Source organism: Thermobia domestica, chromosome 11 (assembly GCF_964235325.1).
Source record: "Thermobia domestica chromosome 11, izTheDome1.hap1.1, whole genome shotgun sequence".
In the NCBI taxonomy this organism is placed as follows: Eukaryota; Metazoa; Arthropoda; class Insecta; order Zygentoma; family Lepismatidae; genus Thermobia; species Thermobia domestica.
Window position 1 is genome coordinate 197,721,358 of NC_137464.1, and position 25,948 is coordinate 197,747,305.

The 25,948-nt window shown below is 35.3% G+C and overlaps 1 protein-coding gene across 1 annotated transcript in view; it reads left to right on the forward strand.

Moving 5' to 3' along the window:
- The window catches only part of LOC145663723 (fer-1-like protein 6), a 140,507-nt gene that overhangs the window by 86,916 nt on the left and 27,643 nt on the right, over positions 1 to 25,948 (forward strand). The window contains exons 9-12 of the mRNA XM_081729806.1: positions 2,987 to 3,157; positions 10,276 to 10,442; positions 13,881 to 14,008; positions 24,294 to 24,481. Of these exons, the coding sequence (XP_081585932.1) occupies positions 2,987 to 3,157; positions 10,276 to 10,442; positions 13,881 to 14,008; positions 24,294 to 24,481 (654 nt within the window). The remainder of the gene's footprint in view (positions 1 to 2,986; positions 3,158 to 10,275; positions 10,443 to 13,880; positions 14,009 to 24,293; positions 24,482 to 25,948) is intronic.

A 25,948-nucleotide genomic window follows, 5' to 3' on the forward strand; every position in this document is an offset into this window, starting at 1 on the left:
GATCTTTTGTGTCTATTGTTACGTAGGTTATCATTCGTGATGACCTGCTTCAGAAATGGATCAAGTTCGTTACGTTTTAGTAGAGAATCGTAGATAGAAATTTGATCCTCTAACAAGTGTTTTCGAGTCGCTCGCAAACGTTGAGCCTTATTTTATATTCACCTTTCTCCAAATGGTTTAACACTATTAGGTGATGGATGTTAGTCATTATTGATGTCATGTATGCTTACATGCCGGTCATGGTCGACTTTTGACTTTTGCCAAATTATCATTCAATTTTGCTGTGATTGGTTGCCGACTGAGAGAAGCATCTTGAACATGGAAATTTCCAGAACGAAGCGACTGAATCATCTTTTGACTGTTGCTTTTGATAACATATCTTACTATTATACACTCCAAATTTCTTCACGAGCTTGTGCAGTATCTGCCCTTTTATCCAAATAAAATATAAAATGTAGCACATTTTTGCGGAAAGTTCACTCACCTTCTCGGTATATTACCTTACGTCTGTATTTTTTCACATTTACTAGCTTCAACTTTCAGCTGTGAAAAGATCTGTCCCGCAGAAACTGATACAACCTGCGATTTGGGATAGTAATGCTCTCGTGCGTAAAAGCCTCAATACGTTTTAGACGACCTGATATTCGGATGCTTTTCTTCAAAATGAATTGAAAATTTTCTTTGTTTCAAAACTATTCCATTCATAACCTACAAATTGACAATTCATTTCTCTCGAAATAATTCAGAAAGGGTAGTATACCGTAGCATTTTCTTTTCGGACGGTGTTTTTGGAAACTGCTAAATCTATTTTCTATGTATATACTTTTCAAGTGACGTTAAAAGTGAAGAAATCTTGTGACAGCGAAGAAGAAATGAATTTGAGATTTCTACAAATTTTGTAGATTTTATGTTCCTTACATACCGAAAAACGTTGTTTTAAATGTCCATTTGTCCGTGTGTGTAAACCGAGAGATACGCTCAATGCATTAAAACTAAATTTTATACTTAAGATTTTTGTAAGATCTTTTAAGAGATGTTAATATTATTATTATTGCTACTCCCAAAAATAAATGTATTATCTGAAGTGGGATAGTCAGAAATTGTTATTCTTATGAAAACTTCTGTGATAATTCTCTTTATATCTCATAACGAAATATTTCATTATTAACCCTATAGTATTGCACCAATCATTCATAATCGACAGTTCCTGAGGGAACCTTTTACTAGTGGGGTGAGATTTTCTTGAAGAATTCCTCGAAAACGACTCAGGTGACGTGGTCGACTTAAACCATTGCTCTTCGAAAATCCTCGTCGACGTTGAAGGTGTTCAAACAGAGCCGTCTGGTCTACCTGTGGAAAAATGGCTTATAGCACTGAGAAACTTGTTCTCCACCACTATGTCGTCGGAAGCAATAAACAGAAGAAAACCGCACAATATGAACACCGCTCCGCCAGCTAACACATGTTTTATCAGCATGAATTTCCAGCGTTAGGCCAACGGTGGACCATCATAACATGTAGATTAATCTGAGGCGACAGTTTGATGACTGCTACTGAACCCTGGACTGACGACACTCATGCCTTTCTGTGGATCTATGGACCAAAAACTACAAACGCCTCATGGGCGAGTGAGGACCCTCAGTCGCGTCCTGAGTAGCAACAGATATTTTCGGGTTGGTCCCGCTTCAATCTGTCCTACATGATAGCTGTATACAAGTCGTACATTGTCAAACGTCATAACTTCCGAACGGCAGGTGTGATAGCTTGGGAGACCTCTAGCTGCATCACAGTTCTCGACTACAACGATTGAGGTCAACCTGTCAGTAGCATGTGTACTGGAATGTTTAAAGCTTCAAGGAACGACGTTACTGCTACTTTCCTGACCTGCATGGTCACCTGACATGTACAGACCGAACATGTTTGTAACGTGATTAGTTGATACCTTGTTCTTCATGGCCCTCCAACTGACTGTCGATTTCTTGTGAACTCACATACGGATAGCATGACAGATGATTCCCCAGGCATATTTCCAATGTCTGTATAATTCTTTGCCAGGAAATAAAAAGCTTTGATTGCAGCATAAGAAGATTGATATATCAAGTTTGGAAGTGTTGTACAGTTCTGCAATCATGAACATTTGGACCGCTTGGATGCCAATTGACCTAAGTTCAAGCAATAAAAAAAACGGACTAATGCCTTCATTCACTTATATACATGAGCACCCTTTTAAAAAGATTTTTGAAAACTGTAAATTAGAAAACTATAAACAACCTAATTATTGTTTTAGTTGCCAAAATAACAGAAATAAGAATTGTTCATGAGGGGTTGAAGATCAAATTTCTCTCTTCCTAAATTTCAATTTCGACTTAGGTGCTTAACATTCAAGTGGCTCTGCTCTGTTCATCCATGTATATCTTAATGTTGCAACATTTACAAACACCAATATGGATATTCGTAAGAAAAAATACAAGATTTATATTGCGACTTCATAGAGCATGGCATAATGAATAATGGGCAACAAGTAGCAGCAACCTCTTTTTACGGACCTTGTAATACTCTTCTTTCATATTATTATCTTGTATATATTATGCTTCATAATGCATATGTGATAACAAATCTTAAATGATGTTTAGTACCAAGCGTTTACAATCAGTTCGGTATAAACTAAAAAGCACCACCCATATGTACTGTAGGTATTATTATAATGAACCCCAACAAAACTATATCTTGGGAGATGTGTAAAATTTTCAAAGGAGAATAAAGAGAATAATCAAAGTAAAGAAGATAAACTCAGTAAATTCTTAAACTCAATTATTTAATACTAAAACATCACACTCTGGCTAAATAGAAGTCGATCATTATTAACCTAGGTTATCATTTTTCAGAATATAACAAGGTAGAGAATGTTGCTAGACTATCATTAACTTTCATATTGAGAAACGCTTTCTAATACAACTATAACATTTCCTTGTTGTGCTATCCGTAGATACTTTGAAACTGTTATCTCCTTGCCAAGAGATCATATGGTAGTGATTCAAGTATGGGATCGAGATGTAATATCGGCAGATGACTTAATTGGTGAAACTAAAATCGACGTCGAAGATCGTTTCTTTACTGGCCATCGAGCAACATGTGGGTTGCCCAGCAAATATGAGAAGTAAGTAAGATAAAACATTTTATTCATTTTATTGAAACAAGGAGAAAAACTAAAATTCAATTTTCAAATAGCTAAATGATTTAACTTGTATATGTAATTACTGGTTTCTTTGTGGATATCCAAAAGTATAAAAGGCAGGCAATATATTAGACCTAAATTCCGTGTTAAAGAAAGTGATAAATACCTATCATATGGTATTATACAGTATATTCTACTATTGAAAGACATTTCAGAAAAAGGCGGAATGTAGCTGTATAGTACACTATCTGTTCATAGATGTTTAAGGAAGTATTAATGTTAGTTAAAAGAGAGAGAATGTACCTAGGTATAATATTTTAGAGTAATTTATAATTCTTAGCTTTGAAGATTGTAAGAATGATGATGACTTGCTTTTCAGCGTAAAATAAATAAATAGGAAGAAAATTTTTTTTCCGTTCTAGGTCCATTTGTTTGAAGTAAGATTATATTCTTTGAGTTACTTTCAGCTTTCACTTGGAATACATAATTACGAAGAATAAAGAGTGCAACATAATAGTAACACGAAACAAAACTATAGTACAGTAGGGAACAGGACCTATCATTCCTGAAAATTATATGTTGAAGATCTTAATTTGACAAGATTTTCCATTAATTGACAGAATAGAAAATACTTGATACATCTCTCTTATCTAAGAACAGCAGAAGTGGATTTTTCTTTTTTCCTTCCCTTAACTCTTCATTAAATTCCTGTAAATTGGGGCTTTTTAAAGTATAGTTTACACTTCGAGAAGTTGTAATATACAAGGTTTTTCAAAACAATACCGACAACGTTTGGGACGTGATTCCTGACACCAAGATAAAACAATAGGTAGAAACCAACCTGGGTGCACAAATGCTTCTTTTCAAAGTTATACGCTGCCAAAAATATGAAAAAATGAAATTTAAAAGTCCATAGTTCCAAAACTGTGGGATCTACCGTAGTCGGGTCAAGACTTTACTTAGGAACTAATATGTGCTTTATCAAAAATCCATGTTTTAGAAATCTATTGCAATCACGCAACAATTTTCATAGAGAGAGTTTGGCTACGGACATATAATATGAAATTCTCATCAACTAACTATAAAAATTGTTGTGGAAATACCACAGGATTCTAAAACGTTGATATTTGGATAGGGGACATCCTAGTTTCTAAGTGAAGTCTTTACCCGACTATGGGTATGTGTATTTGGACACATAACGAAACATTTTGTTTCGAAATATGGGACATTTTATTTTAAAATTCAATATAATGAAAAGCATAATCGTTCATTTAATGTTCAATAACTTTTCGATTTTTTTCTAAGTTCATTTGCTTTTCCTACTAGGAAGTTTTCTTGCTGTCTGTCATTTCTTTCTTATACATGCAATTTCTCAATCAATAAAACCGACAGATTGTTTCCCCGTCAGCATTCCTATCATCACCCCACCCTTGGTTAATCTATGAGCACGCACTTTTCATCAAGACTGAAGAAATAGTCAACGACCCAGGATATTAACCCGGAGGGGACATGGAACAAAACCATTCAGACACTTTTGGGAAGAGATAGTCCGGATCGCAAGAAAGACGAGTCAACATGTAGGAGCACGAACCACGATTTTGTCTTTACAAGAAGTTTCACCTTGCTCTAACTTAGAAAGCATTTTGCCTTAGCAAACGTTGTAGTTATCAGTTGCAATGAATAATCCGTTAAAGAGTAATTTCAACTTTGATTAGATTTACTGTATTCGCAACGTTGGTTTTTCTACCCGGGTTTCGGAGACTCTTAACACACGACTACCTGGACGCCCAGCTGACCAGAGAGAAGGATGGACGGACATCAATCCACTGGAAGGATCATCAAGAAGGCAACACCAAGATTTGCAAGTGTGTGCAAGTAGATTAACCAGTCCTAATAGCTACTCCCTTCTCACTGCTTTCACCCCTTTGACATCACGATTTGTTTCTTTTGTATATGTTTGATTTTATTTATATCCAACCCAGGTCAGATCCTGTACTTTACGCTCTACCAAATTCAATGTTTACAAAATCCTGGGCGCAACTTGTCAGTTCTGACATCCCCAATTACACTTTCTATTAGCGCATTATCTGAGCTTTCAGACTGACAAGGGGCGGGTGCACACTAGGACTTTTAAAACTCATTTTGCCATGTGTTCGGCAGTCTATAACTCGAAAGTTAGCATTTGTGTACCCAGGTTGGTCTATACTTTTTGTTTTATCTTGATGTCAGAAATCACCTCCCAAACGTTGTCGGTGTTGTTTTGAAATACCCTGCATATATGAATTATGATTAGGGTTCGAATCAAGTTTTTTTTTTGTTTACCAGAGGACGAAACTTATATACGTATATTATGTGTTTGTAGGTGCATTATACTAACATAGGCACTAACATAGGCACATAGGCACATGTGTTACTTAATCTCATGTAACATGTAGAAAACGTATAAAGTACAAAAATGTTTGGTCATTAATAATGATATGTATTTCGTTAGTGAGTGTATAAATAAGCTGTTACTAATCAAATCTATATCAAGAGTTTACCTTGATGAGACGAACTTAGTTTCTATCATCTGTCTGTTGACTATTTCGTGTGAGGGGTTACCGTTTTAAAATGATGTCCCGTCCGTATACACTCTGCTGCTTCTTTAAGATGCTCAATTGATGGAATAGTTAAAAATTTAGATTAATAAAAGAGTGTGTGATTCAAAAATAGATTTTTTTATTACGCTTATGCCCACAAGTTAAGAGACACCATGGTAAAATCACACGACTGTAGACAAGAGACTGATGCTTATTTGCGGAATTGATCGTGTGGAAAACATATCGAGGGACCACACTGAAAATCATATGACACAGAAACATAGCAAACAAGGCACCTACCTTGTGCTTATTCATCCTGTCAATTGCGTATCGGACTCATTTGACATCGCCAGAAACTTTCAATATTAGGTATGATCGTTTCGATCGGCTATAAAAGTTATGTCCCTTGGTAATTGCCTTACGTTCTTCACTTCTAACGAGGTTTTGTTTCATACCACAGTAAATTAAACAACAACAGAATGTTTGATAATTTATATTGCGTCCCGTAAATTAACAACAACAACATTCGAATCTTATAAGCTTTTCCAATGTTTCTCAGTTGAATTAAAGCTGCATTGATACCATTTAACATTTCGGTTAGTGAGAATATTTGAACGTTTGAAAGTTGCAGTAAAATAATTTAGCAGTAAAATAATTTGAGGCGTGCGTTTTCATAATTTGTCTTAATTGTAGCGTTTAATACACATTGAAGCGATGGACACCTAATCTAACGATACTGTGGTGTCAAAATTTTTGTGTCTAAATTCCTTAAACTACCTTATACAAATCGCAGATTCACCGCAGATTCAGATGTTAAAGCTGACATTTCATTCTCACCGCAGATACAAATATGAGACTGGTGAGAATGAAATGTCAGCTTTAACATCTGATGGGAAACTCATCTCAGCGTCAAACGCAGGTATGGACTATAGTCATACGTCTGACGTCACAAACTTTGTATTGGCTGGGGTACCCAGGCATTTTGGAGGTAGTGCGTTGTTGAACAGGGTCATATGAAAATGTACCAGGGGAAACACACAATCGCGAGTGACGTTTCTTTTACAAATTAAAAATGAGACAATCGTACAATAAAAAACAAAAATATTAACCGAGTATTTGAGCCAGGGAGGGTGGACACCGTAGGTTTGTCAAATTTCAGTCCGGTGACACATCATTGTAAAATGAGCCCTGAGAATGGACCATCATCATGTTCAGATGAGCTTCTCAGAAACAAACCTTCGGATAAGGTTTTCGTGCCTTTCGAGACGAGTTAGCCATACATCATACCACTGTTGTTCGGTAACTCCGTGCAATCCTAAGGTGAAAACATTGGATTCAAGAATGCCACATGAGTTGACACCTGCCAAGTAGAATCGCCATCTGGAAGTGAGCAGTTCTTTGAGCATAAGGAATAACCGAGAAAGTTCCTGGATCGAACTGTCGCTTCAGATGAAAAATAATTCCTATTACAACTGTGAACAACCAGGACAATAGTTGGTTTAGAACTATATCCTAAACCATCTCTTCACCCACAAATAATGTTGCTAATGTGGTGGTAAAACGTAGGAGTGATCCATCATATTTCTCAAACAAGGTGAAACCATCAATAGAGATTGTGACACTATTGAACTCAATGGAGTGCACTGCAAACTTGTCTACAAACATCCAGCAATGGTCAACAATGTTTTTATATTGCATAACAATGCTCAATCACAAGGGAACATTCCTATTTGGTGAATTCAATTGCTGAAAACGATTGCTAGCACTGGATTCAGCACCAAAAGAAACAGAGTTGTTGAGTTGATTTTAGTTTACCGTCCCTTTCAGCAGCGAGGCTATATGAGACGTGGACCTACTGATTAACGTGGAATCCGAACCACATGAGCTCCCGCCGGGAATCGAACCCGGGTCTCCCACGCCAAAGGCGCGTACGCTAACCGCTTAGCCACGAGGGAGCTCCCAAAAGAAACAGAGAAAAGAAACAGAAACAGAGAAAAAGAAGGTGTTTAATGGCAGACCGTATACAGGGTGTCAGATAAGTGAGGGCAAAGTGCGAAGATAGAACGTAGGAAATGTCTAGAAATGCAATGTTAATTCTGAAACGAGTAGAGGAATTGAGGTCAAATGTTGGATATGAGGAATGCATGTTGAGCTTCACTGAATAGACGTAATGTGAATCACGGGGAACATCTGAAAAGCTACTATGTTGGAATTACCACAAGAAGAATATACGGGAAAGGGATCATATTACATATGGCTTTTGACGCACACCGTCAATTGAAATCAATATTGGCCAATACAGTTTGATACCTCTGTTTAATTGCCACTGTTATGGAAGTTAAGAACGATTGTGTGGTTGGTACAAAAATTGAGACAAAAGTGGGCACATTTGAAAAATGATAAAGATAGACAATCGGACTCATCACAGCTGTCTCTGGTACTGAAATCGAAGCAGTAATCGACAGGTGTCATGAATGCGCCAGATGCTGTTTGCAAATATCCGTTTTGTAGAAAACAAATCTAATCATAGCTTAAAACCTTGGTGCTGTAAACTTGAAGTGAGTGACTGATTGCAAGTTGTACCGTTGTCATATTTAGAAGTCACCTGACAGAAAAACGGTGTCTATTACATATTTTACGAAATTCTTAAACGGACGGAAGAAGAACACATCTAATGGTTGAATGAGTGACGTGCAACCATCTGGGATAAGTTCAACATTGTCTGGTTTCTGCACCAACTCTTCATCTTTATTGGTTCTCTATGAATCAACGAAGACCAGCAGTTTTCTGCTCTATAGAAAGCCAGAAAACCTTAGTTATGAACTGTTTCAGGTTTCCTTGGTCATATTTGCACTTTTACCAGCATATGAACGAATATGGGGTGGATCGGGATGTTTATTGGCTGGAAAGCGGCCTCATTCACGTTTGTGGTTGTTCCTTATACGCGTTACCTTTACGACAGTATTGCTACCTTGCCATAGTATGAAACGCCTACTGTTACAGAGATCTCAAACTGTATTGGCCACTATTGATTTTAATAGACGGTGTGCGTCAAGAGCTGTATGTCACATAACCCCTTTCCCGTATATTCTTCTTGCGCTAATTCCAACATGGCGGCTTTTCAGATGCCCCCATGATTTACATTACACATATTCAGTGGAGTTCTACATGGATTACTTATATTCAACATTTGACCTCAATCCCTCTACTCGTTTCAAAATTAACATGGCATTTCTAGATATTTTCTACGTTCAATTTTCATACTTTGTTCTCATTTATCCCCCACCCTGTATACGGTCTGCCACTGAACACCCTCTTTTTCTCTGTTTCTTTTGGTGCTAAATCCAGTGCTAGCAATCATTTTCAGCAATTGAATTCACCCAATCGAAACGTTCCCTTGTCAGATGTCGCGCAAAAGATAGTGCAGCTTCTTCATGAGTTGCGGTTTGAAACCCTTCCTCATCCACTGTATTCTTGCAGTATTTCTACCACTGATTATAATCTCTTCCGATATCTCGAATAGTTCATAAGAGGAAACACCTTGAAGACATTGCAGAATCCAAACTTCTTTCGTTACGGAATCCAATCATCGACTGAGCAATGACAAAAGTATGTAGGTGCAGACGGCTACATATTTTGAAGAACCGGATATTGTAGTTTTTTTTTTTTTAATTTGACCTTTGGCTATGATACACTTCAGATGAAGATTTCACCCGCACCACTGAATAATTACTAAATGAGAAAAGGTTACGTATACGGTGCACCCATTAAGGAATAGCATTTCTGCAGATATGTATATTATATTTAGGACAATGAAAAGTAATTATCATGGTTAAAAAATTTTAAAAAAGTGGTAGGTATAGAGATAAAACCCTTCACTACCAATGTATGCAGGGAATTAATTTTTAATATGTTAAGTAGCACAGGTTCTAATCACACATTTAAATTTAAATGCGAGGTACTATGTCTCGAATTTGTTCAAAAAGGAATAATCTAGGATGTTTAGATGACCAAGTTCATTGATATCTGTTGGTTGATTGATTGTGTGCTTCAATGGGAACGTCAGCTCCATGATTATTAGTCCTCGTCACTCTTTGATAGCTGTTTAATTGCAAAAGGCAATACCACTTTCTATGGATAAAAATATGATAATTTTCATTAAGGAACACACTTCTTAATTCAACTCCCAGGCATGTTTAACGTTTGACATACTTTACAAGAATTGTTTGCTTTTGAAATTCGCATGCTACCAGGATGCTAAGAACGGTACGTGAAGTAATGTGAAGAGTATGTGAAGAAATTTAGAGCAATGTAATATCTGTCATACTCACTGATATGCACAAGGTAGTCTCAATTGCTTTTGAATATTCCTTGTAATTGTAATAAAAGTATACATTTTAAAGGTTAAATTTAATTTATGTATTTATTTCTGTAGTTGATTATAATTTATGAGATTTGAATTCATGATACGTTATGAGGTTTGAATTGTTTATTTTCATTTCATTTTTTCACTTTTCATAGATCGGGGATAAACGCCTGGCGAGATTGTTCGAAGCCAACTAAAATTCTTAGTGATTTATGTAAAAGATGTCGCATATCGGAACCTTCTTACTCTAATAACGAAGTTACAGTAGCGAATATATGCTTAAAATTAGCACCAGAACTTTCAAATAAAATACCAAGAGTCAGTAAGTAATTTCTTTTAATAATTTTCCTTATTTTAATGTAGTGTTGACTTTAGACAGTTAACCGTAAAATGTGTCCCTTCCTTCCCAGAAGTTCAAGATGGTTAATTTTTCTTCACCTATTTACTAATTACCCATACACTTCGTTTTTCTCCTTACCATTGTGGTCCTTAGTTTTCCTTTCCGTGGAAATTGGTTTAAAATTTGAAGGTTTGATAATAAAGTTCCAGGGCAAATGCTTGTACTCGGCAACTGTTAATGGCAGAAAAATTTGTATCGTGTGAGATTTATGCTATGATATTCCTCTTATGGGTGACATGTAAATGTTTGGTAAGGCTGTGCCCATCTAATCACCCGTCATCGAAGACACTCTGATTCCCGTTGCTATTGAATCTTAGAGCACCCGTGCCCTGGTCATCGAGTCGAAGACACCCTGATTCTTATTATCGAGAATTCTTGCATGGAAACGAAAGGAGAATAATAAGTTTTACTATAATTAAATTAAGGAAAGCAACAAAGGAGATATACGAGATAATTAGAACTGTTTATCGCGAGAATGTCCTATTCCAGACAAATTACGCATAAACCTAGGGCAAATCACCTTCGTTTCTTTCAGATCGTCTTTCTGGATCTTCCGGATCGTTTCGCATTTGATGTGCAGTACGTTCTCCATCATGCGGACAGTCATGTAACAGTGTAACTGGGGCGGGTCACAAACAAAATATTATCCTCTAAACAAGTGGTTCAGAAAGTTCCATTCTGCGGTCATCACAAATATCTTCACGCCCATCCAACGGCGTCGACTTTCCAAAATTTATGTGGGTGCATATCAATAACGGGGCGTGTTAACCTATATGATTTCAGAAAACTCTTGATATTTGATTGATTTATTTTTAGTTAAAATCTTTTATGAACACTCTCATAAAGGCCTCTGCTATGATAAAGTAAAATATACCGGCACTATAAGATACGTTGGAGCTGACCTAGCTCAGTAACACGGCTGATTTAAACGCAAGAGAAACGGGTTCAAACCCGGGTCAAAACTAAAATTCTTGTGGGTGTGGCGCAACCACAAAATTATTTGTGTGGCTGCCGGAGCACCCACGTAGTAGGTACGCATGCGTCCATCACAAAATCGTGGGTACCATTCACATACTTAACTTTACGAAATAAAACATTCTTGTAGTAAAGAGTTCTGATCATCTTGAAAGACTCTGTTGCTGATTTTCCAAACTTATAACAAAACTTAATGCTCATCCTATTTTCCATGTAAACATCGTGACGGTGGAAACAAGGGTATCTTTGATGACTGATGTTTAGAAGGGCACAGGTGCTCTATTTACCAAATCTACACGTGACCACGCCCAGTGCAATTGCTAACACCTTAGCCTTTGGTGTGAGCGGTCCCAGTTTCGATTTCTTGTGAGAACACTCGGTCGAAAATGTGCATCGAGACCAGTGGCAATGCCAGCTTTAATTTCTTGGGGTGACAAACGGAGAGGCAGAATTTTTATTAGGGGCTGTTATTTTTTTGTAGATCGAATATACAGGGTATAACAATAATGCATGTCCAAAAGTGACAAGGTTATTGCAGACATCCAAATAAGTAAAAATGTTGCTATAAACATAGGTCCGATGTCGCTTCGTTTCCGAGATACAAAGTGTTCAAGTGTCGAGTCCCTCCAATAGCTCACTATGGGAAAGTAAATGGAAATGTTCAATATTGCAGGAATAATACAATGAAGTGGAATTATGCTAGTGCAAATACATTTACAATAACATAGAGAATGAAACTGATCAACATTTAATGTTATTGGTTTGTCAGTGTTGCCAACCTGGTACAAGTGCTACGTTTTCAAATAACACTAGACGTCTACACGTTAGGCCTAGCATATGGTTGCTGACATCAAAACGTCCTAAACATGGGACAGATCCCGCTTCGTTTGCGAAAGACAAGGCGTCCAAGTTTGAAGTCAATTAACGGCCCACAATAGGAAACAACGGTTCATAGATCAAAACTCTTGCATGAAAGTGTTATTTTGTCGTTACAAATGAACGCATATGAGAGTAACTTACGTATGAAGCGACAAAGTAGTTAAATGTTAAAAGCCACGAAGTAATGTTATTGAGTAAAAATGTTGCCCACTTCGTGTAGACGCCTAGTACTATTTGAAAACATATCACTTTGTACTAGGTTGGCAACGCTGACAACACAATAACCTCAAATGTTGATTAATTTCATTGTCCATGTTAGTGTAAATGTATTTGCACAATTATAATTCCACTTGATTGTATTATTTCTGTAATATTGACCACTTCCGTTGGAGGGACTCAACATTTGAACACCTTGTATCTCGGAAACGAAGCGGCATCGGACCCATGTTTATAGGAACATTTTTACTTAGTTAGATGTCCGCAATCACCTCGTCACTTTTGGAATGCATTAATGTTACACCCTTTATATATCTATATGTATGTATCTATCTATCGATATATATATATATATATATATATATATATATATATATATATATATATATATATATATATATATATATATATATATATAGACTATATATATATATATATATATACAGAGAGAGATTGTACTGTGACCTATATTACAGCACAATATGTCTGAAGGACAACTGGGAGGCCAAGTGTACCTACCGGGAGCCCTCGTCAATTTGCTCCCCTCTGGCGTCATCACTGATCAAGACGTTGCAAATTTTAATAGTCAGATTATACTTCACAGAATAATTTTCTCTTATGAACATGCGATAGAAGGGTGAAAATTATACTTGGAAAAGGTACAGACTTATGACCGACCTTGTTCTGGAGTTAATCAATGAGTAGTTTATTATCCATAGTTATGATTAGTCTTCCCTGCTGGTATAGTGGCTAGGATACGCGACTTCGGTGCACGGAGTCCCTGGTTCGAGTCTTGGTGTGAGAGCTTTGAAATTTGAACGTGTTAAGAGGATTTGGATTCTACCTTAAAACGATCGCTTCATGTTCCATGTAACTTCGGTGCTTAAAACGAACGCCTAACTTTAACGAACCATCCATAATTGTGAATATCTCTTGTATTTATTTTTTCACTGAAACCGTATTATTACGAAAGTTCTGTTCTGAAATTTTATTCTTTAAATTTAAACTTTATAATACAGTTAAAATAATTTTGATCAAATCGGTTTTGAATGTACAACAACTCCACTCAACCTACATATACCCCACAATAACCCTCTAAAATGTTATGAAAATATATAAATGTATGATTTTGTAGATCATATTACGTATGAGAAACGCTGTAAATGATGTTATATGACTTGCATAAATAAATGGTGTAACAGGCTTTTCTTGATGCAAAAGTGCTACCATATTGAATTGTGGTTATGAGACTATACGTTAACATTTTCTGTATCTTGGCCTTCTCTTCAGATATAAAAGAACAACTTGCTCTATGTGTTCTTCGTAGATGGCACGAAGTTCCTCTGGTTGGAAAAAGCTTAGTTCCAGAGCATGTCGAAACTCGCACATTGTATAAAAAGAAAAGTAGAATTCCGCAAGTGAGTACACAGATGGCTGAATATTCTACAGTTTTTCCATACTGATACCACAATATCCAAAATGTACTATTGCAAATATTTGTTACAAATATGTACTAGTTCTTACATTTTTCTCAGGAAGTTACAGTCATTGACTTACAACCGACTTCCCGGTCATAAGTCAGTTAGATGGTAGCCTACAATACAGTATAAAATATCATTTTGATCGATTGTCGACGAACGGCTTAGGTTGCGGTTACGCTGTATCAGAATTCGTAAAATATTTATTCGTACGAATTCTCACGAATTAAACAAATAAATTGATTCGTAGACAACTCTGTTATTTTTGTATGAATAAGCGTCCATGAACATCAATTAGGGGAGACCGGCCCAAAATGGCATACCTGGGTAAAATGGCACAGTGGCTGTTTTCGAAAACTGATTTGAAACAGGCAATAAGTGGTTTAAATGAGAGTTTGATCTAGCAACACTAGTGAGCAAAAATGTCGTGTGTGGAGGTAAAACGCAATAGGTGTTATTGACGAAAAAGTTTTTTAGTAGGTAAAACATTTTTCTTCTGTTTGATGTTGAATTATTTTACAGTAGGAGGAAATACAGACATTTAAACATATCAATTGTAAAGTACATTCCATTAAAGCTATTTTAAGCTCAGAAACTTCAAGGTTAAGCTTTCACATAATGTGCAGCTACCTGTTTTTGTTTTCCGTGCGCATCAGGGCATGATGGTACAGTAAATACTGTACTATGCCTTTTTGTCCTAGTTTAATCTGCTGAAGTTCTGAAGCGTTTAAAGCAGTTTTCTTCAAATATATTTGCCACATATTACAATCAAGAGGTGGAAAGGTGGTTGAAAACACATCCGAGAGTCTTAGTAAAGTCGCCAAATTGTTTTCGAATGCTTATTTGAAATCTGCAAGGACGCTCAGTGCTCTTAATGGAAAAATGAAATGAAATCTTTGTTTTACGTACCACAGTTATGCAGGTTAGGCTAAAGGAGGCGGTGATCATGAGAAATGAATGAAATGGTGGAATGAAGAAAGTGGAAAGAAACGGGAGAACCCCGAGAAAACCCATGATCACGGTGTTTGTTCACCACGGCGTGAGCAGGGACCCCAAGCGCCGGAGGTGAACACTCTACCACTGAGCCACCGCGCTCCCTGCCCTTAATGGATTCAAAGCAACTAGCAAATGTCCTTTCAACCAAGATATTTTTCCAGACCATTTGTATCTACCAGCTGCTACTACAGATTGCCCTGAGCCAGTGGACTAAAGCGAACCGAGTGTGAATTTGAATGCAAAGTGTGAAAAAGTCACAAACCCACAAGATAAAAACGCTACTTCCGCTGAGGATATTTCTCCTTCAGAACCAGGTTCATCTGCATCAGAGCAGGAAAGAGTTTCAGAGGTTTCTGTAGCAGTTTCCCCTAAAACCTTCATTGAGCACACTTCTCCAGTACCACGAGCTACAATGAAAACGCGAACATTGAAAGAAAGAGGTCTACGCGTAAAGAAATTTAACTCCTCCCATGTTGTCCATACCTCATGGAACTGAAGGCAAAGAGCAAATCTAAAATTAGACCTGCAGCGCAAAGAAGATTAAAAAAGAACTATGAACCGTAGGATCTTTATTGATCTTAGTGATGAAGACGACAAGAGTCTAGTGCCTTAGCCAAAGATTTGGAAGCAACTGAAGATGATAACGATGCGAATGTATTTACTGTAACGAATTTTACAGTATGTCCAAAGCCTGAAAAGTTTGGTTGCGTTGTCAACTTTGTTTCTTCTGGAGTCAAACTGCTGGATTATCTCCAAGGACCAAGATGTTTGTGAAATCTGTGAAAGTTGAATTATACTTAGTGCTTCATTTTCAGTTTTCATCTTGTGTGTTGTCGGCATAATCCTGAAACATATTTTTAGTTTCTTTAATATTATTTAATTTCTTTTAACATGTTCGTAATTTTTACGTTGTTTTGAAAATAAGTTTAGGTCTACATTGATATGTCTAAGCGTATTTGTTCGAAAATGTTCCTTCAGCCATTCTGTATGTTTTTCCATTAATCAGTATTCATTTTCCTATACTTCTATTTATATGTTTCATAGAAGCAAAGTAGTGTGCCATTTTGCCCTGCCTACCCGTGCAAAATGGACTTTCATAACTTTTTAAAAAGAATCTAAAAATAAAAACTTTAACAATAAATAATCTTAGTGTTCTCCACGTCAATATTCAATAACATTCCAAAGAAGCATTCATAAAAGAACAAGAAAATTTTAAACCTATTCTGAGGAGATATTCAAACATAAAGTTGATGTATGCCATTTTGGGCCGGTCTCCCCTAGTTTGTTTAATCCATACGAATTCGTACGAATAAGGTTTGTATATACATATTCCGATGTAGTATAATAGCTACCGCGCGTATCGTTTTTACAAAAAGACTTTTAATTTTTTAATTCTAATTATTATACTATTGCTTCTATTACTTGTTTCACACATTTTCTTAGTATTCATTTTTACTACTCTAATTTCTTCTCATATTTATAAGTTTGCAAGGTTAAATTTAAGTTCTGTCTGCATTTGTACAAATAGGTTCTCTTAAGGAAAGCACAATCAAATTTATTAACCCTTTCAGACCTGATTTTTTGTTTACTCTCCGGTGTTATTGGTATTTTGAATTATTATTTTTTATGACTTAACAAATGAAATACAACCGTCAATTGGTTTGCGGATGTTATATTTAGAGAATTATGGACGAAAAATTTTGCGTGCATTAGGGTTGAAATACGTATGTAAAATAAAAATGGGATTAATCGAACACATCATTGTGATCTATATAGTTTAGAAACTCAAAATACATCACTAAAACAAAAGGAGAATTTATTGCAAATAGCTTGTTTCGCCAAGAATAAAACAGCCTACGTAGCTGAGCTTTGTCCATTGTGATAGCCCCTGCAAGTAGTCTACAAGAAATGTGCATTGCTTCCTGACAACAGATTAAAACACCACAGAAATAGTGGAAAGCGATTTAGAAAAGTTCAAAGAATTCTGACATAAAAACCCAGCCATTTAGAATTCTCCAGAGTAATTATATTAAGCTTAAAACTTAATGTACACAAATCTGACCACCAGGTCTGAAAGGGTTAATGTTCAAAATTATTTATATTTCTATAATCTTAGTTAAACGAACTTCCTGTATTAGTGATATTTGTTATTATAGTGCAGGAATTTTAGGTCAAATTGAGGGGTTTATACAAAAAAAAAATCATACAAGCAAGGAACTTTGCACAGTACTATAGTATTTGACCACCTTATCAACATACTAAAAGTACCCTAAGATTGAGATTGAGCTTCGGCCGCCATATTGGAAAATGGCCACCGATTTTTAGTTTTTCGCCGATAACTCCACAATGAGCAGAGATAGCATCAACGGTAAACAGTGATGATATGTAGAGAATGTAGAAACATGCATTTTGGTGTATAATACATCTCTCTATCTTTATTCGTTCAGGAGATATGAAGTTTAAGTTATGGGAACCTTGTTATTTTGTGCAGATAGTACGGTTTCTCTGGCAGAATTCGATCTCTATAGATTGCATACTTACTCAAATTGTGAATTAAAATGAAGAGGATAAAAATACAGATTATATATAAGTGACTTGTAAATCACACAGTACTAACATTTGTAAATCAAGTGGCGATCCGTAAAGTTTAAAATAAATTTAATTACTTTGTAATAAACATAAACGTACAGCATAGTTTATTTTTCTTAACAAATCTCTAACTTTGACTTAATATTTCTGCAGCATTTATATTGTTTTGAAAGGCGCCACTACCTTTTTATATCTAAGGATGCTAAAATACATCAAAATACAAGAATCTATATTGAACATTATTATTAAAAATATGTTCTAAACTTTGTTCTTTTGTCTATGCAATTGAAATAATAAATGCATATAATTCATCCTCATTTTGTTGCGGACTGGAAACATCTGGGTAGTTAAAACAACCTGGCAATAACCGCTCATGGGCGAGCAAGGCAGGCCAGCGTTGAGACAAACACAGTTCTTCTTACAATTATCTTTACACCCACAAGAAATTATGTGCAATAACTCAGAAGTAGAAGGTTCCAGATCTGTGCAAACCGGCATCAATTTGTTGTTAGATTGTGTCCATTCCCAATATGTCGGCTGTAATGAATTCCCCCTTCCATTCGTGCACTTGATGATACATACGAAAAAAAAAATGTTGCTTTGTGGCTGTACTTGTTCTGAGTAGCACTGCGAATTCAAATATGGAACTTAGTGTTTGCTTACCGATGAGAAAACTATACTTATAATAAATTATGCTCATCATGACTCTTGCTTTTCTTGGGACCATAGAGTTGAAGCAATAATCTTTCACCAGCCTCGGCTATTGTTTCTTTGGTACACAATGGATCATTTAACACTAAAACTGATACCATCAAATCTTTATCTTTCTGAAGAAGACGCATGAAGTTTACCATTTCAATATAAAAATGAAAATGAAATGAAATCTTTAAGTTTTACGTCCCACGCATATGCCGGCTAGGCTAAAGAAGACGGTGATGATGAGAAATGAATGAAATGGTGGAATGAAGAAAGTGAAGGAAACGGGGAACCCCAAGAAACCCACGTACACGGTGTTTGTCCACCACAAAGCTCACTTGGCGCGAGAGGGGATCCCATGTAACCCATACTCCAGACGTGAACGCTCTACCACTGAGCCATTGAGGCCTCCCTTTCAATATATAGCCGAGATTGAACCACAATCTGTTTATGCATGAAAAAACAACAGTACATCACATATTTCTTCCCCAAATAATAACTGTTGCTGATAAATATTAAAAATGGTTTTCTGTTTCTTAGTCCCAGAGGCAGGCCGTAGAAACCACAAATCACACTTTTCCTTTGTTAATGCTGTTAACAGAATTAAAAGATTAGTGTTCTGGCCGATAACAACAACAGGCACTTGGCATTTTGTATTTTCCAAGGTACATTAACTATTGAAATATCAGCATAATTTCTTGGAAAACCTTCACATTTTACTTCAAACAACGAGCTACCAAGGCATTGTTTAAGGTAACTTTATTATTGCGATTACCTTAAAATTCATCTTAAGTGCAGGTCGTAACTGAGTATTTTTTGAAAATGAATCATATCCGACGTTGTGCGTACTGTTCCCTGTTCCTCGATTCCTTTAGTCGTTGGCTGTTCAGGATATCATCAAAAACAACTATGCAATTTTCACTCTAATGGGATACCATATACGACATGTAACAGTCAAGAATATCACCGTATGTCGCTAGTTTTGGCCATACAATAGAGTGCAGAATGTGGCCTCCATCTAAAACATGAACAGCATTCGTTGATACTTTAAAGTTGCTTTCTTGACATTTAAAAGCTGAAACTGCAGGTTACTTGATGCCCTTTCTCATTGAGATGTTATCAAATAATGAAGGTGGTTTCGGGAAAAAGTCATATCGGAAGTAATCTTTTAATTGACCAATTCCTTTTACGACATAGATAATTCTATGGCTATTAATAACTACATTATTGTCATAGATTTTTATTCCTGCATTCATTGAAGCCAAAGGGGTAACTTTGTTCTTCCGTTTCAGTTTAAGAGTACTGAAATCATTTCAATGTGCAATTTGAGTAAGTGATCGAATTCTGCCAGAGAAACCGTACTATCTGCACAAAATAACAAAGTTCCCATAACTTAAAACTTCATATCTCCTGAACGAATAAAGATAGAGAGATGTATTATACACCAAAATGTATGTTTTTACATTATCTACATATCATCACTGTTTATAGTTGACGCTATCTCTGCTCATTGTGGAGTTATCGGCGAAAAACTAAAAGTCGGTGGCCATTTTTCAATATGGTGGACGAAGCTCAAGGTCAATCTTAGGGGCTTTTAGTATGTTGATAAGGAGGGCAAGTTCCTTGCTTATATGAATTATTTTTTGTTATTCCGCAAAATTCCTGCACTATTACATCATTACTTTTATTACTTTTCTTATTGTTAGTGTAAATCGTTGATATCGTAACAGTAACTACCTACCTAACCTTTACAAGCGCTGATAAGTACGATTGGTCGTAAATTGACTGTTAACTATACACTTTCATTTGCTACTTTCATGATAATGAAACATATGCTGCCAACATTAGAACAATACTTGGAATGGTAATCTTGTTTAAGAATAATCTTCAATTAGATAAACTATAAATATTTTTAGTTTGCTTAACCGAATTATGGACAGACATTCTGCTATAATATCCTGGTTAAATTAGACACTATAAAACATGAAATATACAGTGGACGCTAAACAGTTGATAAAAAGTAATATTTAATATGTATCTGTTGATTGATATCCGAAAACTGATATATTCATAACCATGAAGGGTACACATTTATTTTAATGAATTTTAATAAAAGAAATTACAAATTTCAGTAGTGTACTAATATTGTAATGATTTTATAATGCATCATTTGGAAGGCCCAGGCCAGAGTTGGATATCTCGATGCTGTCTGTTTTCATATAGAAAATTCGAACTTGCACCATCATAAGAAATAAAGTCCTCGTTAATAATTCTAAGTTATCTTACGTCGAGTTTCAATTATTGTCCAACGCAAGAAGTAGTATTCTCTTCCTGAATTGAAATTCAATAATAGAGAGCTGAACCCCGCTATCTCTCGTTTGTGAAGAGGCAGTATGTGGCCTATTTTCAATTTTTCAGCAGGGCTTTATAATAAATGTCTCCAAGAATGCCTAAGGATAGTGTCGCAGAAAAAGAATCATGGAATGAGAGCCAATAAAAAGAGTTCAGTTGTTTCAGTCAGTGTTTATTTATTTATAAAAGGCATACAGGATTACAATCTTACAATAGCCTTATTAACATAATATTTTAATACGATACTATTATTCTAAAATAAAATAGACAAGAAAGTAAAATAAAATAAGCAAGCTACAGACAAAGCGAGACAAGATAAAAAAGATTAAAAAAATACAAAATACAAATAAAGTAAAGATACAACAAACAAAAAATAAATGTAAGTATAAGCACTTTCCTGCAACTTGTACATATATTAGAAATGCACTACAAATATTAATTTGAATTCATTATTTCGATTTCAATTCACAAATATTAATTTCAATTCAATACTATTCCATATAAAAGGACATACCAATAGTGTTTTAGTTAGTGTTATTATCTTTCGAGTGTACACATTACGAGCAAAATCCATTTCAAAACATTAAGCCAGAGAGCTCCAAATCCATACATAATTGCTTAATTTTTTCATGAAAATGTGATTCAGTATCAAAAAATATATCACAATATTTCGACACAAAATTATACCGTTTTAAAGTTCTAACAATCGATGAATTTTTGTGTTGAGTAGTTCTTGAAAATGAAACACAAAAGAAGAGATCGTATCTAGGCCTAAGGCCTGGTACATATAAAGAAACCTGAGAGAGTAAAGAAGGACAATCTATTCTATTGTTGAATAGTTTTTTTTTTTCAGAAAAATCAAGGACAGTACTGATCGGCGAACTCTGAGTGAAGTTATTCTAAAGTATTCTCTTAGTATAGTATTGGATAAATAATATGGGCAATATCTATTATTAACCTTGTAGTACAGAAATCTTAAAAATTTATTTTGAATATGTTCTATATCATGTATGTGTTCTTTATAATATGGATTCCAAATAATAGCTACATAATCCAATTTACTCCTAATTAAACTATTACAGAGAATTATAGGAATTTCTGGTTTCTTAAAATACTTAGTATTTCTAATTATAAATCCTAGCAACTTGTTTGCATTACTTACTAACTCCTTATAGTAAGTTGTAAACGATAATTTTGTATCAAAATAAATTCCAAGATCTTTAATTGAATTAACTTCCTCGAGTTGATAATTATCAATGAGTAATTTGCTGTAGAATTTTTCTTCCTTGTGTAAGACATAACTTTACATTTGTTTATATTTACAGTAAATGAATTTCTAGCACACCAGGCAAATATGTTATTAATGTCTGACTGTAATATTATTTGGTCATTTTCATTGTTTATTGTTCTATACAATTTTAAATCATCGGCAAAAATAAAACACTCAGAATCTTTGACTACGTCTGGCAAATCATTAATCATAATTAAAAATAACAACGGACCAAGATTAGATCTTTGTGGGATTCCTGAAGTAGCTACGAATTCTTGAGAAACTCTATTATTGAAAGATACAAATAAATGTCTTTTGTTTAAGTAGGAGCAGAAGAACTTCAGTAATTTTTTGAGAAACCAAAATTGTACATCTAGTGTATCTGCAAAATGAAAACCCTTCATTTCTGTGCTTGTTATCTACTGTTGCAAGCAAAGTTTCTGGTTACCCCAGTTTTCAGTTATATTATTAGTTTGTCTGTATTGATTTCGGACAAGCATTAATTTTAGTTTTAATTCTAAAATATTTTGTTCCTCGCCTAGTCTTTATAAGAACAAACATCAAATGAAACTAAATATAAATGATTTTTTATAATATTTTTTTCTTGTGTCTGGTTTTCTCTTACAGAACTAATATTGTTTTAAGACATACAATTTTAAGTCTCTTCTTTCCTCATAATTTTAAAATTATATAGTTGAAATATATTTATATGTTGATATATTGTTATATTAAAACTAAAATTCTCATTTATCAGGATAAGAAAACTATAGTATCGACACGTTTAGTTTTAGAAAATGAGTATTGTAAATGTATATTGCCTGCATATTCTTCAGTGATACCATGAAAGAATTATTCCCCTAATCATAGGCAATTTCTGAATAAAAAATATTCATTTTACCAAATGACACTGCGTCTTTGTTTTCGTCCCAATAACTGCCCCTAACTTGTGTTTTTCAGAACTAATAGATCTGCAGGCTCTTCTAAACAATATTTAAGCTTTGTATCGAAGTTGTTCTGATAATGTTACTTTTTATTAGTGTATTTCTCTGACTTGTATTTACTGTCTCTTTTGATTTTCAGCTTGCAAAAAATCTGTCCTCATGGTGCAGAATAATGATTTATTATTGGCATTATCACGGTTTTATTGAACAGTCTTGTAATTCTATCAGAAAAGTTATAATATTTTTAGCTGATGACAAGAGTTCGTTTCCCACCGTTTTGTGTTTTCTGTTACCTCTGTTATACGCATTTGGTCGTTTAGATTTTCATCCAATAACAATCCTAAATATTTAGAGTTCTGTATTTTCTCAATATTCTTGGTATTTATTTTAAGAATTTGTTTGCCTTTTAGTTTTGTATCAAATATCATATAATTTGTTTTTGCATATGATAATTTTACTTAGGTTAGTTTTTTTCTGCACTGCTTATTTAATTCTTCCAACATTTCATTTCTTTGTTTTCAATTTCCCTTCCCTTGTTATATTGCAATATCGTCATTATATCCTACAATTCCAACTGATTCTGTCATGTATTCCGTTAATTCTAAATAAGGTTGTATTACTATATTCCACATGGTTGGTCTACAATTCGAACTCTGTTAGCATTCTTTTGTGTTTATAGTTAGTATGTTCTGATCTGGTAATTGCATTATAATTCTCCATTGTATATACAAAAGCTTTTTATTGTTTCATATAGAATATTGTTTGTTTTAATTTTCCTCAACTGATTGAATAGAACTGGCCACCACAAGTTGTTGAGTGCACCACTTATGCCTACGATCAGTGGCGTATTTAGGGGGTGGCTTCCGGGCTTAAGCCCCCCCGAAATCTTACTTAGTATAGTAAAGTAAATGAAATATCTTGCAAAATTTTCACATTTTCAGGCAAAGCCCTCCCGAAAGTTAGCAAAGCCCCTCCCGAAACAAAATCGTAAATACGCCACTGCCTACGATAATTGTTGACTTTTTCTATTCATATTTCTCAATAGATCTGATCTGTTTTGATAATTTCTTCCTTGAGTACAAATAACCGAACATATTTACAAGTGAAGTATCTGAAATTAAATTGACAATACAATTGAGGTTACAAAATGCGTACAAATGGAATAGTTTCGAAAAATGTATGGCGGAAATTTTACTCTTAAAATGCGGAGATATCAGCATACCTAAATGCCGACATGCGTGCATGAAACCCTATCTTAATCCATACTATGTCTACTCGTGCTCTCCCATAACGGACAAAATATTAAAAAAAAAAAAATCAACAACTCTTAGCTAAAACATTATAGTCTTGAATTCAATAGCTAAATATTTTTCTTCCACAGGGAAAGCTTCAGATGTGGGTTGAAATATACCCAAGATCTGGAGTAGAACCTGGCGCGCCAGTAGACATTGCTCCCCGACAGCCACAGAGCTTCGAGGTGAGGGTAATTGTATGGAGGACAACTGATGTTGCTTTGGTAGATGAGAATTTCATGACAAGAGAAAAGATGACAGATATGTATATAAAAATGTATGTATTACTTTAGTAACATGTTATTAAGGTCTGCATCACCGTAGTAGAGAAATGGTACCCCGTCCAATACAATGATATTTTTATTTGTTCCTTTTTTCTTTGTTTCTTTTTTCTTTTCCGTCTTTAATAATATGTTAAACTCTTGTCTTTAATAATATGTTAAACCCTAGACAGTACACAGGGGATCTTTAAAACAACAGCAAAGATTTACGTAGATTTGCATGCGCTTCTGGGAAGGTAAGATGTTATGCGCTCGTAACTAACAACTCAGAAAGAAATGAAAAAATCATGTGTGCATAACGTCTTTTCTCCAGGACGGTGCATGCGCCGTCTGTGAAAATCTTTGCTGAGTCTTTTAGAATTGCATAGAGCAGAAAATTAATTAAGAAATGCTGTGAGGGTATATACATTTAAGCTCTTATTGATATATTTTTGAAAGTTTATAGTAAACTCATGATATACCTATCATAGTCTGGGTTCTGGCTGCCCCCCCCCCAGCTTTTACTTTCTAGATCCGCCTCTGGATATAGCGGAATTAAAACGAGGAAAAAGTGAGCATAATTGATTTTTCTACTATATCAAGTCGAAGAAGTTAGCTGAGCAACGGTGGTGCATTAAACATTTTCAATTAGAAGCAAGAAGCCTGCCATGCACAATACCTACAATTGCCTAAAACTTAATGAGACACAATCCATTACATATATGTATCTAAACCAGAATATTATGACCATCTACCTAATGTCTGTTATGTTCACCTTTGCCTCAGAGTACATTAGCAATATCTGGAAGCATGATGCATCACATCTGCACTCACATCACTTAATTCCTACAAATTCCGAGGAGGGGGGGCATGAACTCCAAACTGACGTCATCGGAAATGTGTGTTAAAATCGGGAAAGCTTATAACCAATGTAGCAATTGAAATTCAGTGCCATTCTCCTGGAATCACTGCAGCAGAACGTTGGCTTTGAGACAATGACAAGTAGCATTGTCCTGTTGAAAGATAACATTCTCAGCTGGAAATATGACCGACATAAATAGATATACATAGTCAGCAATGACCTCCGATAGATAGGAGCCATCATGATACCCTACACACACACTGCCGGGCCCATGGATGACCATGTGAATATTTCCCAAATCATAATGAGACACCCATAGCCAGTTGTCATCCTACTGTGCTCGTCTTGAGCAATTGTTCTCCTGGAAGACTATGAATTCTGATAATCGATGTGATGAAAGCAGTATCGTGATTCGTTTGACCATGAAATGTTGTCACTGTTATGCAATCCAGTGACGATGGACACGTGGCGTTCTTAAGATTCGTATATGTGTGGGACATCGGCTGCGGAGGCTCATATAGAACAGTACGTGGTTAACTGTGTGCTCAGACACACTCCTGCTCAGACACACTCGTGCTGCCACACAATACAAACTTGGTGAGTTATGCTATCCCTGCATATA